Source organism: Vespula pensylvanica, chromosome 17 (genome assembly GCF_014466175.1).
Source record: "Vespula pensylvanica isolate Volc-1 chromosome 17, ASM1446617v1, whole genome shotgun sequence".
In the NCBI taxonomy this organism is placed as follows: domain Eukaryota; kingdom Metazoa; phylum Arthropoda; class Insecta; order Hymenoptera; family Vespidae; genus Vespula; species Vespula pensylvanica.
This window is the reverse complement of record NC_057701.1, coordinates 222,962-237,895: the sequence shown is the minus strand read 5'-3', so window position 1 is coordinate 237,895 and position 14,934 is coordinate 222,962. Positions and strand designations below refer to the sequence as shown.

General features: G+C 43.2%; 2 protein-coding genes across 7 annotated transcripts; one reads left to right on the top strand and one right to left on the bottom strand.

The window, feature by feature from the left end:
* Positions 1 to 40: 40 nt before the first annotated feature.
* LOC122635258 (growth hormone-inducible transmembrane protein-like) lies at positions 41 to 1,924 on the top strand. Of its 5 annotated transcripts, none has more exons than XM_043825255.1 (5): positions 41 to 184; positions 398 to 630; positions 719 to 830; positions 924 to 1,544; positions 1,622 to 1,924. In XM_043825255.1, exons 2-5 carry the CDS (start codon positions 429 to 431, stop codon positions 1,707 to 1,709), a joined length of 1,023 nt encoding a protein of 340 aa, XP_043681190.1. In that variant the 5' UTR covers positions 41 to 184; positions 398 to 428; the 3' UTR covers positions 1,710 to 1,924. The 5 variants fall into 5 exon arrangements, with proteins under 5 accessions (XP_043681190.1, XP_043681187.1, XP_043681189.1 ...); XM_043825252.1 differs by having other exon boundaries at positions 55 to 184; positions 368 to 630; XM_043825254.1 differs by having other exon boundaries at positions 160 to 302; positions 368 to 630.
* A 65-nt stretch (positions 1,925 to 1,989) lies between these two features.
* Positions 1,990 to 7,919, bottom strand: LOC122635248 (TBC1 domain family member 25). 2 transcript variants are annotated; one of them, XM_043825231.1, is made up of 9 exons: positions 6,928 to 7,919; positions 5,906 to 6,015; positions 5,567 to 5,662; positions 5,244 to 5,412; positions 4,496 to 5,153; positions 4,042 to 4,429; positions 3,615 to 3,926; positions 3,105 to 3,521; positions 1,990 to 2,940 (listed from the first exon to the last, which is right to left on the bottom strand). In XM_043825231.1, the coding sequence occupies exons 1-9, from the start codon at positions 6,976 to 6,978 to the stop codon at positions 2,520 to 2,522; spliced, it is 2,622 nt and encodes an 873-aa protein (XP_043681166.1). In that variant the 5' UTR covers positions 6,979 to 7,919; the 3' UTR covers positions 1,990 to 2,519. The 2 variants fall into 2 exon arrangements, with proteins under 2 accessions (XP_043681166.1, XP_043681167.1); XM_043825232.1 differs by lacking the exon at positions 6,928 to 7,919 and having other exon boundaries at positions 5,244 to 5,356.
* Between the last annotated feature and the right edge of the window lie 7,015 nt (positions 7,920 to 14,934).

Here is a 14,934-nt window from a genome sequence, read left to right as displayed (position 1 = left end):
AAGCGTTGATTACAAATAAATAGTGTAAGTAATTAAAGTATAAGTAAGTTCTAGAAGTTGCATAAGTTATTACGCATGTGTCATGAATAACACGAGCGCCACGTAGTAGTCGGAAACAGTAAAATCGTTAGGTCGTCGCAGAGTTTCGATTTTGTAAATAACAGTTGCACCGTTGTTGCGTCATGTGAGTAACTTCGACAATTTTTTAAATATTAGTAGCTAAGCTGCTTATAAATTATCGTTTTTAACACTCAATTTTGATTACTCGCCCATTGGAATCGAGCAAATCGTCCGTAAGAAAAGTGTGTACGACGAATAGTAGGTTTTTTCAACGGATTTGGTTAAGTACGTTTTTTATACGTTTCAGGTTTAAACTCTTTTCTTTTTCGTATGACAGATAATACGAGTGAATAAGTGAATTCAACAAAATGATGCTAGCTAGAGTTTGTCGAGCCGGCCTCTCGCCGACTTTAGTGAGTCTTATAAAAACTCCTGTTGTTCCCAAACCAATGTTAACAAAAATTCAACCTTCGAGATTGTTCGCCAATGATGGACGTACCGCTTTTACGAGAACCGCACGTAGAAACCAAACTATTGCGGAAAAATTGACGAAACCAACTACCGAGACACGTAAATTTTTGCATTTACGATATTAGAAAAAATAATTTCTCATTGTCTCCTTCATCAACAATGCACTTATTAAAAAACAATATTTTAGCATTTAACGTTGGAAAAGTTGTACTTGCTGGTGCTTCCGCATTTGGATTGGGTTCCCTTTGCTACTATGGATTGGGACTCGATAGCAAGGCAGGAGCCATAGATCAAGTCCAGTACGTATATATATATATATATATATGCAAGTTAGAAAAATTCTACTTCTTCAATTTATCACGAGTTAACGTCGTCGTTCGTTTTTTGTGCAGCTTTTGGCCCCAATACGTAAGAGACAGGATTAGAACGACTTACATGTATTTTGGTGGATCCGTCCTTATTACAGCGGCATCCGCTGTTTTATGTTTACGATCCCCAGCAGTAATGAATTTGGTAACTCGTCAAGGATGGCTCGCTGTTATCGGCACAATGATTGCAATGATCGGTAGCGGTATAGTGGCACAAAGTATCCCTTATAAGGAAGGCTTGGGTATGAAACAACTAGCATGGATGGTTCATACCGGTGTAATCGGTGCTGTCATCGCACCGATATGCTTCTTGGGTGGCCCGTTGTTAACGAGAGCCGCTTTGTACACCTCTGGCATAATCGGTGGATTATCGACGGTAGCAATGTGTGCACCTAGCGATAAATTCTTAAAGATGGCAGGACCTCTTTCTATCGGTTTGGGAGTTGTATTTGTTAGTTCGTTAGGAACGCTTTTCCTACCACCTACTACTGCTTTGGGTGCTAGTCTTTATTCTCTATCTATATACGGCGGATTAATACTTTTCTCGATGTTCCTCTTATACGACACTCAGCATATTATAAAGAATGCACAAGTACACCCTGTGCACCACGATGAGAGTATAAGACCGTACGATCCAATAAAAAAGTAAGTAAATTTTGAATAGAAAAGATAAAGAAATTAGATCGTTGCGCATAAATTAACCAAATACATTTCTCTTTCAGTGCTATTTCTATTTATCTGGACACGCTGAATATCTTTTTGAGAGTCTTGACGTTGCTGTCGAGCGGTGGATCCAATAGGCGAAAATAAATTCCCTAACGATAATCTTCCTATACTTTAATTAAATTTTTTCAGTATCTGATATAACATCACATCTACGATGCATAATATTAAAATACTTAATTAAATAATAACACTGATATGCTTTATTTAAACGAAGCATTGTTATCTAGATGCGATAACTATTTTGTAGTTTCTAATTTGTTGATTCAAATAAATAAATAAATAAATTAATATTAAAAATATGACAACAGAAACATTTTCATTCTTCTTGAAAGGACAAAGATCGTCTACGAGTCGAAGATAGAGATAAAATTAAATGCACTTTATTGTCGTTTCTCAAGCATATCGTTTGAGAACAAATTAAGATGTAGCCGCTAAGGTAGTTAAAGATACTTTACAAATTTAAGCTAGGGATTAATCCTAATTCGAGGTACAGCCGAAAGGGTTTATCGACGCGGTGCTGACGGTGGTATCGTGCATTCGTATCGAGATATGGTGTCGTGCGTAAGCGAACGCCGTAACGGGGCTCAACGCGTGCCATTCGCCGGCTAAGGCTGAATGCCGTCTCAAGGCGCGCGTCAATATTAGATACATCTTATATACGCGACAAATATTTGCGTCTCTTCGTTGGAGTCTTTCGTGTCGAGTAAAATATTGCAAAAAGGGAGCTTTCAATCAACGAGTGCTATGAAACGTTAATTATTGGCATAGATACGCGCGCTCTCGCGCAAGGTACGTGCGCGTATAAACCCTTTAAAGACTTAATGCGTAGAACATGTTATTCGTCGCGTACTTGTCAGTGGAAGAGCTCCAGGGGAAAATATGCTACATTTTTTTTTAAACGTTCACGCAGTCCGACTTTCCGATAGCCGACGTCGCGGAATGTCTTCTGAGATAACCAGCGAATAATTGTCTTGCCTGATTAAGTACTCTAATCACATTATGTCGTCGAACCATTTTATCGAAATGCATGGCCATTTCATTGTAATCCATCTGATTTCGCATCACAAAGTCTCTATGTTGCAACAGTAGCGTAATACATAAAAACATTAGGAAGGGATTGCCACCACCGAATTCGTGCGGCGGCGGTAGATTACTCTCTCCCGACTGATCCTCGCTGGTTCCTGCTGGGATCAAGTTTGTAAGCTCCGTCGCTTCTTCGCAATGCTCTTGAACCGGTTGTTTCGTCGGACTCTCAGGTGCCTCCGTATTTTGATGCCAACTTTCCGTACCCTCGCTATCCGACGCAGATTCAGATCTGTAATGCACGTACATACGCGTTACTACTTGAGAGAGAAAGAGAGAGAGAGAGAGAGAGAGAGAAAGAGAGAGAGAGAAAGAGAGATCGCTTGATTTGTGATATTTATTCTTATCAAATCCGAAATACTGCATATCTTAAATAATGATCAAATCATAGGCAACCTTGCATTTCGTTTAAGCAATCTGATAGGTGTTACAGACTTGACACCGTTTTGATCTTCCAATATCTCTCCGTCGTATTCGAGATCGGCTTGCTCATCCGGAGTCGCGGGATGATGCTTTTGTTGCAAAGTATGTAGCGGATTTTCCCACACAAACACATCCGCCACTGGACTACACCTAGCTAGTTCCGTTTCCGTTTCACTTTCCGCTAGTTCGCTTTCTCGTTTCGAGAGAACGCAATCACATTGTTGCTCGCTCGGTGGCGAAGGACCAAAAACTTGCCGATCGAGAGACTCCAATTCCAGTCTTAATTCTCTTGTCATCGAAGTAGTCATTGGGAAAAAATCTGTTGGATCGTCCGGTGAACTCGGCTCGTCCCTAAGAACTCTAAGAACACCGCTCTCGCTTGAAACTCGCCTGTACATCGTGTAAAAAAAGAAAAAAAGAAACAAGAAAGAAAACATCAATTACGCTTCCTCGCAAGTTGTAAGTACATCGTACAAGGCGTACCTAAGTTCTGGTTCGGCATCGCTAGGCGTTACTTTACTTCGATTCAGGCTAGTGAAATTTAAAAATTCGTTCAAATTTTTCACAACGCGCACACACTTTTTTTCCGGCGTATCATTTTGTTCGGTACCTTTATTTTGGTCTCTACTTTGAAGAGATAATCTTTCTTTCAATTCCAACAGATTAACGCGTTTCGATTTTCCGGTCAAAGAATCCGTACTATAACATTTTTCCGTCGATTCGGAATTTCTACGATTCTTGGTCGAGGTCAAATCATTTTCTGGCTCCGAGGACGTCTCGTAAGGAGAATTGGATCTGCGAACGATAACAATCGATTATTTCGAACGAATCATTTTTATCTCGAAAATATTATAATCGAAAAATTATAAAATATTATAATACTTAAAAATATTATAAAATATTATAATACCTCTTAACGTCGCCGTTTCTTTCCGCGGCTGGCTGTACCCCAGATTCTTCGACGCTGATATTTTTTCGCTTTCCATTGGCCGCTATGCAAGCCGACGAACTTTGTCGCCTAATCGCACAGACCTTCGTGTAAGCGTTCTCGCGAATGTGTTTTACATTTGGACTGGGCGGTGGCGAAGGTGGTGGGAAGGGTACTTCGGCGAGATTTAGTTCACCGTTGGGTGGTTGGGCGGGGAGTGCGGCCCAGAGAACCTCTAGCATCCTCAGTGCGTCGTCCAAGGCAAATTCTCGTTTCATTTCTAACAGAAGCCAGCGATAGCAAAATAGAAGATCGTCCGCTTGATGCGACTTTAGATAAGCGTAAAATTCTGGATCGTAATGTTGCAAACCTAAGGGAAAAAATCGCTCGTGAAAGTAAAACCAAAGAATATTGCAACGCGTTGTAAATATCTTACCTTCGGCAAGATGAGCAAATTTCGTAGTCATCGCGATGCCGTCGAGCATAAAATTGTCCTTCAATCTTCTCATAAGCGCGCAAAGACAAATGTAGGCTTGCGCCTCGTCCCTCATGGTAACTAGAAGAGGCGACGCGAGGTCGCTCATACCTTGACAATAACTGACGCTCGGATGATTAAGAGCATAAGTCGTCAAAATATTGAAAAGGCTGGCTGTATTTTGATTGTCGTCCGAACCTCCATAAAATTTATGATGTCTGTCCGTTCTGAGAACGTCTTTTCTAACCATACTGGTGACGTATCCAAGATCACCAACGTTTTGACCTTTCTGAACCAATACTCGCCATCTCTCCCGAAGATTTTGATACTCTTGGGCCTTCCTTTTCATGTAATCCATCCTTTCGCGACCGGACATACCTTCCGGATAAACATTGAGAATATGTTTCCAAACGACTTTTCGAAGACTGGGCTCGATCCCACCGAAGTAAATAACTGCCCTCAATTCTTTCGAATGTATCACCTGACCGATGGGATCTAGAAATCGGCGAAATTCCGCGTCCGTCAGAGGTGGCCTAGGAGGCTGAACACTTTGCTGGTGCGACGATTCGTCGCTCAAGTTACCCAACGCCCGTTGCACCATGTTTAAGGTTCTTTCCATCTGTGGAACGACGTTGATGTCGGGAATAACAAAGACCGATACGGTACGCGATCGGCAAAAGTTAAAAGGAAAAGAGAAAGAGATACTCGCCTTATTCATTATGAGACCGGGTAACTTGGGAGTTTTATAAGGAAAGCCGCCAGTTTCCTGTTGTCTCGTTGCCACTTCTTGAGCATTCTGTTCCCAGTAGCAATCGCAATCGCCTGTCTCACCGAAAGGCTTTAGGTTCACTTGCAGATAGAGGTAAGGTTCCGACGCACTAGAGATATCGAAACGGAGAGAGAGAGAGAGAGAGAGAGAGAGCGAGAGAAAGAGAGGGGGAGAGAGAGAGAGAGAGAGAGAGAAAGAGAAAGTTCATCGTTCGTCTTATCGTTTCGATTATCGTCTTGAGAATATTATTATCTGGTGCTTACCTGATGAACGCGGCGTCCAAGTCCCAATCGGAGAGAAGGAACAGATACGTTTCCGAGCCATAATCGTCTATCGCTCGATACGAAACGGTGAACTCTCTGCAAGAGGAAGGAAACGTTTAATTGGTACGTCTCGAATCCAATGATTTTATCGCGTCGCTTTGTAACTCGTTGAGCGAAGAGTAATTATCTTTGCTCGAGAAGCGAGCCTTCGTTAGCACGCTTAGATATAATATGTATATATACATCCAAGATATAACACATATTAGATACGATATAATCCGTACGATTAAAACGTAGATCTTATTTCGATATTTTTGTAATCGTCGCGTTGCGGCTCACCCTTTGATATCGAATGCCTTGATGAGTATACTTTGAAGAACTTCGATCGACGTTATCTGCGGATCGACGCTGAATTTTCGATATTCCGGTTGGTGCCTGGTCTCGCATTTCTGCGCAAGAAAGAAAGAGAAATTATTCGATATCCTTTTAAAGAATCGTCTTAATCCCGTTGATCTTCTTTACATAAGAGTCACGTTCCCGTCGATGCGGATAAGGATTAACGAGTTTATAATTAGGCGCGTGCAGGGAATCGAACGTTTCTCGAGCGAGGAAAGAAACGTATCTTAGATCAACTAGACCTGGTTGCCGCCAAGTAGCCTCGCGCCGAATCGATTTAATCGTCGGAGATCGCGAGTCGAGGGTTCGAACGGTCGTCGAGTTTTATCTTTACGACGCTTTTGTCTTTCGCAATTCGTTCGGACGGACGCATTGCGAAAAGAAGCGCGGTTAAAATTGCACGTCCTCGATAAAACGCCGAATAGAACGTGAGTAGTAGGAGCGATGATGCACAGAGGTGGACGCATTCGCGCTCAAAGAACTCGTTTCCTAAAAAAGGCTTTCCATTTACGCGTTGACGCAGCTCGGTGGGAGGGTGGCGATAATGGTAGGCAGGATCGCGGAGGCGCTAATTTCGGATCCTTGGCGAGCGCACCAAGCTAAGAGAGCGGATCGATACGACCGAAATATTTTCCTTTAGCGAAGCTCGGAACTCCTAGGAACGTTTCCGCGTTTCCTGGATGGTAACTGGAGTTAAAAAGGAAAAACTCCGTGTCGTTGACCGGCCATCTTTCTCACTCGCATGGAAACGAATCGACGAAGGATCCGATTCGCAGGACTCGCTAGCGGTTTTCGATTATTGCACTTGGCTGAGCCACGTATCGTAAATATTCTCTTAAGAACAACAATTTTCCCAATGGCGTAGGCAGCATTGGCGAAGCGATGGGGGAGGGGGGGGGGGAGAGAGAAAAAGAAAAAAAGCGGGAAAGTATAAGGTTAAAAAGTCGAAGAAGAAAAGTTCGTACCTTCACTTTGACTCGCACGGCCTCTCTAGGACAGCCAAACATGTTCGACATCGAAGAAACGGCACGTTTCGTGCCTCGGGTATCAAGGAGACGAGTCCCTCACGACGACGTCACTGCGTCGGTTACGAGATTTTTCTTCGCGCTGCGGAAGGCCAACATCGTCCTACGACCGCGATCGACGTTTCTCTCTCCCTCTCTCTCTAGCTCGCTCGCTCTCTCTCTCTCACTCCTCTTTATCCACTCCCTTTTCGTCCTTCTCTTTCAAATCCTTCCCCTCTTTCGCCCCTTTTGCGCTATCGAAATCCTCGTCCCCTCTTCGATCCTCCTACGAATCCGTCTCTTTACGTCGGCGAAGATCACGGAAATCTTTTGGAATCGTTCCGAGATGCACGCTTTTTTATGGCGAGACGTATCTCTCGCCGCATCATTCAGGGTCGTCTTTGCGAGTTTATCTCGTACACGACCGGATACGAGTCGCAAACCGCTCGAGATTGCTCCAAGAAAAATAACAGACGGAAGAGAGGACGTTGACACGCTCGACGACTACTTTCTCGAGCACTCGAGAGTATGGAAGAACGGGACAGACACGGTGAAGCTTCGCTGGAGACGACTACGTCGTTTCGAGAATCCTCGTTTGTTCGACTCGAGATCTTCGTCGCTCTTTACCCGTCGGGAATAACGTCGACGTTTGCCTCCCTCGATCTTCCTTATGGTCACTTCATTTTAATCCGAGCTGTCTTACTATCTCGTCTCGGATAAAAACGCTCGAAGCCGATCGTCGCACGATGCTCCTCCTCTCCCTCTTTCACGCTATAACGAAGCGCGTTGATAGACCACCTCGATTTTCGTTTCTCGTGCCAACAAACAGACCTACTTCTTAACGATAAATGCAACAAAGAGCGAATAGAACGTACGCGACGATCTCTCGAGGCACATCACAAGTGCAACGATGACAGAAATACGGCAGGCATTGCTATCGACTGCAAAGAGTCGAAACTCGTTCGAGAAAACGAAGCCGATGTGCTCTGAAGATGTCGAGGAACGTTGGAGAGAGAGAGAGAGAGAGAGAGAAGCTTTGGAAAGAGAGACGAGGACGGACGGTGACAGAGGGAGCCTCCTTTCGTCGCACGCAAATTTTCTTTTTCTTTCGATAGACAAACTTTTTCTTTCTTTTTCTTCCTTCGAACGATATACGAGTACTTCGTTTCGATACGTTCATCCTCGTGTCGCAATTACGTTCGACTTTGTCGAGAAGTAGCGCCATCTTTCTTCTATCGCTTACCGAGTCGACTTCGTTCGGCCAAGTTCGTTAGTTTCGAATTTACCGCGAGCACGGTTTCGACGCGAAGCGGTAAAGCCGTTGAAATTTTCTTTGGCGAATGCAAAGAGTACCGTAGCCGATTGATATCATCCCGCGTTAACTTGGCGAAGTAAAAGTGTTACGTCTCGTGACGATTTTAACCTTCGTTCGAAGTTAACAACGAACGCCTCAACGAATTCGCGTTGCCCGGTAACCTAAAAGTGGCGCGAATCCTGGCGTCGTTATCGCATCCATCGCGATAATCTTTTTCTCGATCTTTTTTTGTTTCGTCGCTCGTTATCAATCTTTTTTTCTTTTTTTTTTTTTTTTTTTCTATCGCGTTGAGCCTAAAAGATAGAAAGTGCTTCGTCGAATATCCAGTCGCATAGCGTTTGAAAATCGCTCGCGGTGCATGGCGTTTGAAAAAAGCGCATAGAGAAATGCGCGTGTGTGAGTGCGTGCGTGGGAGCGATTGATAAGTAATCTTTGATTTTATCAGCAATTCGAAGACAATGGCAATCGATGATTTAAGATTTCTTGGAAAAAGCTACCACCTGGTGCGCGATACGATAACTAATGCCGTTGCGCTCGTCTGGCTTCGTCCGGCGTATGCTGTCACCTAGCGTCGAAGATGCCAACCCAAAGTCCGTCGACTTCTTTACCGAGACCCGGTAAGAAAATTATCAAATTATTTCCTTCTTTCCGCTTCTTTTCCTTTTTCCTTTACAGACCGCAAATATTTGCGATCACCGATATAAGAAAAATTCTCTATGACATACTTTCTTCTTCGCGAGCGATCGGAAATATATCCGTTATCGACGTTACGTCCGAGTGAAATTCGAAGTAGCTATAATTCGAATGCTAATTACGATATCTTTGGAAATTCGATCGAGACGAATTTTGATCGACGTCTGCTTTTTTCTTCTTTAATAAAAGGTATAATGACGTAACGGCGGTAATTTCCTTATAATCTATTCGCGGTGTCTATCCGTAATAACGTGTAGTTGCAACATAATATGCACAACTTCCGGGAACTAATAGCGTCGATAATAATTAATCGTCGATCGTAACGATTTGGAAAATTACGAATTGCGCCTATAAATTTGTATCCGAGTAAACAATAATAATCGCCGCGTTCTAACGACGAATGTAATTATACGAACGAGAAGGATCCGCGATATCGTTGTTCTTAATGAAAAGTTGCCCGTCTTGATTCTCGGACGTTGCATCTTCCGACCAAAGGAGGTTGCTTCGAGATTGCGTCTGGGTGCGTTTACTATTCGTTTAACTGTGCGCCGGGACGAGCATTTCCGATACACTCCTACCGCTTTTATCTCTCGTAACTCGTTGCTGACCTCGATAAATCTTCGTTAGCGACGCTTTCGAACGGAGATAGTGGAATTGTGAGAGCAAGGTAGGTTCCTATGAAGACGAGAAGCGCCAGTAGTTTACCCTCCTCCTTTCCACCTTTATCCGACTTCGCCTACGTTAATCCCGACAAATTCTATATTTATTTATCGCTGTCGTTTCGGACACAAGGTTATCGCAAACAATAACACTTCTTTTTTTATGCCCTCGTATATTTTCGTATCAATTCGTTTTCCTCTATCTTTGTTTCTCTCTTTTCTCTTTTTCCAATCCCAATCATCGTTTCTAGAAAATTTATCTTCGCGCGAGAATAACTCTATGATTCGAGGCTCGCTCTTGCGATCAACGAACGTGTTGTCCAAAGTACGTCGTGTATACCTCGTACTATCGAGCAAACGCCGAAAATCGTCGTTGAAACGAAGGTATAAATGATTCTTTCCAGCGGGGCGAATAAGATGAATCGATTTTCGCGGTAGAATAAAAAAAAAAAAAAACGGAACAAGCTTTAACCGTGAAAACACGCCAACGTTCTTGGCTCCTAATTGACTCTCGATATCATTATCGGCGACACGATGGATGATGGAAAAGTAAGGGTGAAGAAATAACGAAAGAGATGTCGTTGTCGCGAGTCCTTAATGCCCGAGTAAACTCGATAAATTAATTGTGTGCGAGGGATAAAGAAAGAGAGAAAAAAACAGCCTGTTGACTACGTCCGTGCCGACTACGGAGCCTAGCTGGTTGATTGACGCGTTATGGCTCTCTGTTGATTTCCTTTCGAAGCAAATATTTGATCCATAACATAAATACCTCGTTCACCTTGTAAACGCACAAAGAAAAAAAAAAAAAAAAAAGAAAAGAAAGGGAGGGAAAAAAATAAAAGTAGAGTTCTCGATCCGTCCGTCTGTCGCGATGAATGCAAATGAAATCTGGGCTCGAGGTAAAGGTTAAAAACACGAAAGGGAGTAAGAAGGGTGGTGGAATTTGGGTCGAGTGTCGCGTTGGAAGATGCACGATCTCAATTTGCACGAAAAGGGTAGTATCCATTTCCATGATGTAGGGAGGTCGAAATTCGTCCGGTAAAATTAAGAACAGCGGGGCCAAGAGCGAGGGAGAGGGAGAGAGAGAAAGGTCGGCTGACGGAGGGTTGGAACGATTAGTCGCGTTCAACCCCGTTCGCGTCCTCTTTACGCTAATACCCTCAAGTGGCAACGTCATATACATATACGGTGGGCGTTGACGAGCATTGAGATTAATCACTCTCGCTTATATTCTCATGGTCGTTGGAACCTCTTGAGAATTCGTGCGTGCGACTAGCAGGTACGTATCCGTTTGAATTTTTCCATTGATTTTATCACGGATAGGCACGAGATAGACAAGCCCATTGTTAATGAAAATGTGTTAGGTACGATACAATGGAGAACATTTTGTTTATCTTTTTTTTGTCTTTTTTTTTTCCCCTTTTTTTTCGACCTCGATCGATCGCAAAAAAGAGATGGCGATTCGAGACCAACGATAGGAACGAGGCGTTTGGAATCGATCGTTTATGAGCGCAACTTCGTTAGGATCTTCGCGTAAATTTTCTACGAACGTTGGAACCTCGCCAAAATCAGGATTTTCCTGCTTTCGAAGCTCGCGAAGAGGAAATAAGACGATCGGCGGTGCGTGCTACCAGACGGCAGTGATTTCGAAATTACTAAAATTATCTTCGCTCGAAGGATGCGTCGGTGATTGTGCTCGGATTGTTTTTATCTCTCCCTTTTCTCCTTTAAATTCGATATAGAAACTCGGGATGTCTCTAGTTTTCGAGGGTTGACGATGAATATTTATGAGACCGTTGTATCAGCCGATGAATAGCAAACGTTCGAAACGTTTAAGGAATTTACGGAAGAGGATTCATTTCGTCGTTTGGTACTCTTGCTTTTCAAAGAAACCTCTCAAAGGGTCCTACCGTTTCTTCGGCGTACAACGCCTCGCTTCTTTATTTATTTCTCCATTTCTATTATTCCGTTTGATTATTTAAAGGATCCGTTAAGTATTCGAGAGAGTTCTCAGATAGTAACAGGATGGAGGAGGAGGAGGAGAGCAGTCGGAAATGCTAAATATCCTCTCGGGTTCTCCTCTCTGCTTTAAACAAAACCAAGTAGAACGTTAGGGGAAAGGAAGGAAGGAAGGAAGGAAGGAAGGAAGGAAGAAGAAGGTTGGCCGCTTCTTCTTTGGGCTTGTCAACTTGAAGTCTCATTTCATGGCTAGCAAAAGAGACGAGGACGAGAGCAGAAGAACGACGGAGACAATGATGAGAAAAAAGCGAGATTCTCGTAGGCGAGGAGTTGCCAACTTATTAATCAACCTTCAGGAATCGTAAAATTATGGAAGTGGGAAAGGACAAGGAAGAGAAATGCATTGGCGTAGTCTCGTTTTATTTCTACAAAGGCGAAGAAGTACGAAGAAGAAGAAGAGAATTTCTATCCTTACGTACAAGTATTTCCGGTTGGAAGGACAATTTCGGAAGACGTTTCCCACAAAAGTGTAGTCGCGGAATTCTCTTAACTTCTTAACTCGAAAAACCCTTCGACTCGCTTTCTCTCTCTCTCTGTCTCTTTCTTAGATCGTTACTTTCCATTCTACGTGGCGCTTCGCCCTGAGGTTCGCGAGCAGAATGGGCAAAGTCGGCGATGCGCGAAGGGCACATAATGGCGAACGAGGATAGGGCCGTCTAGAGGGCAAATCCGTGCCACGCTGCATTTTCGTTGTTCAGCGATACGTTCGAGCTTTCCACTCTCCTTCTTCTCTTTCTTCTTCCCTTCTCTTGCATCGCTTCGCATGCAAGCTGAAACATTTTTTTCAACGAGCTTTTCTTGAGCATCGCTTGCTCCGACTCTTTTTCTTTTTTCTTTTTTCCTTTTTCCTTTTCTTTTTTCTTTTTGCCTCGCGAACGCGTCCCCTTTATTCGCATTCGTATAAATCCTATTCGTAGCGCGATCCTCCTTTTCTTCATCCTTCCTTCTTCTTTAAGAGAGCTCGTTTCTTCCTGTTTTAAACGGTAGCCCGAATGCAAGAGAGCGTACTTCACTGTCTCTATCGTTAGCTAGTTTTTCTTTTATTTTACATAAATGTTTTTGCGTCCGACGGAAAAAGTTTTTTCATTTCCTCCTAATAAAAATACTTTCCAATTTGACGCGCCATTGTTCACGCGGGTGTCGTATCCCGCGCAATCCGTTCGAGTAGCTACTTTTTATGAAATTAATCAAACAGTTTTGTTTGGTCAAAATCGGTCCTTCCTTGGGAATACGTATTTGCACCGAGATGAAATATTATGCTCTTGGCGGGATCTTTCATTCTTGTAGGACGCCGGAGAATAGCGCCCCGGAATCGTCGTCGTCGTCGTCGTCGTCGTCGTCGTCGTCGTCGCCGTTCCTGTAATTTCGTTTAATCGTCTCGTTTGTTTGCCCAACGACATTTTCAATGGAACTCGCGGGAAACGTTACCATGATGCGAGTTGGATCTAACGACAGAGTTTAAACGAAAGTATTACGAGAAAGAATTGCCGAGATAAGAACTGTTCTTTATTTAAAAGAAATTTGCAAGTTAAGCGATCGAGAGTAAAGGGACACGACCTCCTCCTCCTCCTCCTCCTCCCTCTCCTAGCTGAACTAAGACGTGGGAGATATGGAAGAAGGAGGGACAAAAATTTCCCAAAATTTTCCACTCGGAGGTTATCGCGTCGGAAAGTATTGAAATCGGTGACAACGTAAAACGATTTATAATTCGTTTCTAACGTGTATATATCTACGCGTACGGGTCTAGCCAGCATCGAGAGGTAAGCGAGCTAGGCCTCGACAGTACTCTGTAGCGATATAAGCGAGGAAGGTTTATTGCTTCCCGAAGAGTTCTTAAACTCGATAAATTTCTTCGGCCATCTTCTTGCCTTTTCGAAGTCGAGAGGATCTATTAAAGTCGTTAATTACTATTAGATTATCGATCGAGCTTTCGAATACAAGGACAAAAGGCAGCGACCTACCTCGCTTAGCTCGTTACGGACTAACCAAACCGCGCTATCTTCATCTTCCGTTACCGATTTTTACCCTTGGCCAACTTTACGGAGCATGAACTACATTCGTTTAGGCGATATAGGTGCGGTGTCGAACGTCGAAGCTTCGACGAATCGAATCGTTCGTCTCGATCGTTCGTTTGTTTCTTGCGTTTTATTAGGAAATCGTAAAAGCTATTTCTCATTGTGCCGATGCGCCAAGAAATTTACGAGTACGTGCGTGCTTCGCGTGTTTCCGAGAGCGCGCAAACCCACCCACTTACCGCCTTGATTTAATTATTTTACTTGGAGAGAAGAAAGGTATACATTAAGCGAGTACGCGTATACCCGGTCTGGATAGTCGTCGAGCATGCATCGCTCCGCACGGAATAAGAATACACGCCTTAACGCATTAGGGATTTCCAGGCGTCGCGAAAAATAGACATATGTAGATATCCGTGTATTTTAACCGCACCCATCCATTTTTCTATTTATGCTTTCTGTATTTCTCCATTTTTTCATTTATCGTTTCCTCGTTCACCTGTTATCTCTATGGAGTGGAGCGTACGATCGTTTCTCGTTAGTAAAACGAGAAACTCTACGTGTTTTTACAGAGTTTATGACTCAAACATCCAGGGAGTCTCTCATAAATCGATATTTTTACTCGTTACGAAAGATCTTTGAAACATATCATTTTACGTAACGTTTAGAGAATTTAATCAATGAACCGATGACATCACAGCAGTTGTTCTCATTCGATCTCATCACTTTCGATCTTCTTTTATCCCGCTCGCTGATCGAGCAACGTTCGTGAAAATTCGATAGAATCATGGAAATTCGAAAGAAGCTGGAGCTTCGATGTTTTCCAAAGTCCCATCGAGAGATCCGTACTGTCAAAGACGAATATAAAAGAAAGGAAGAACAAAAGGCCGGAAGATAATGACTCGTAAGAGAGCACGTGGAGATGAGAATGCTGGAAGAAATAAGGGAGGGGAAAAAAAACGAAAGGAAGAAAATATTCCCCCTATGGGGAAGAAACGAGGTAGAGACGCGGGAGGAGATAAAGAAAAGGAGGTTAAGGGAGTAGAAAGAGATAGTTCGGAGATGAGGAAAGCTCGGAAGGAAGCGATCGAACTCGTCGTTGTTTCCTTTTCATTTTATTGGAGAATATCTCGATGCAACTAGGCGAAGAAAAAATAATAGGAAACGAAAGAAGTTTGTTCCTCGAATGTGGATAATGTGTGATCGATGATAAATGTGTAAAAAAGAGAGAGAGAGAGAGAGAGAGAGACAGAATACGTCGTTAAGGTAA

Excerpts from the sequence above, each read along its gene's own strand:
- LOC122635258 (XM_043825255.1), top strand. The coding sequence starts at position 429 with ATGATGCTAGCTAGAGTTTGTCGAGCCGGCCTCTCGCCGACTTTAGTG. Across the intron at positions 831-923 it reads GGAGCCATAGATCAAGTCCA|CTTTTGGCCCCAATACGTAA; the intron begins GTACGTATATAT and ends TTTTTTGTGCAG. Across the intron at positions 1,545-1,621 it reads CCGTACGATCCAATAAAAAA|TGCTATTTCTATTTATCTGG; the intron begins GTAAGTAAATTT and ends TTTCTCTTTCAG.
- LOC122635248 (XM_043825231.1), bottom strand. The coding sequence starts at position 6,978 with ATGTCGAACATGTTTGGCTGTCCTAGAGAGGCCGTGCGAGTCAAAGTG. Across the intron at positions 5,663-5,905 it reads AAGGCATTCGATATCAAAGG|AGAGTTCACCGTTTCGTATC; the intron begins GTGAGCCGCAAC and ends TTCCTCTTGCAG. Across the intron at positions 2,941-3,104 it reads TTGCTTAAACGAAATGCAAG|ATCTGAATCTGCGTCGGATA; the intron begins GTTGCCTATGAT and ends CGTGCATTACAG.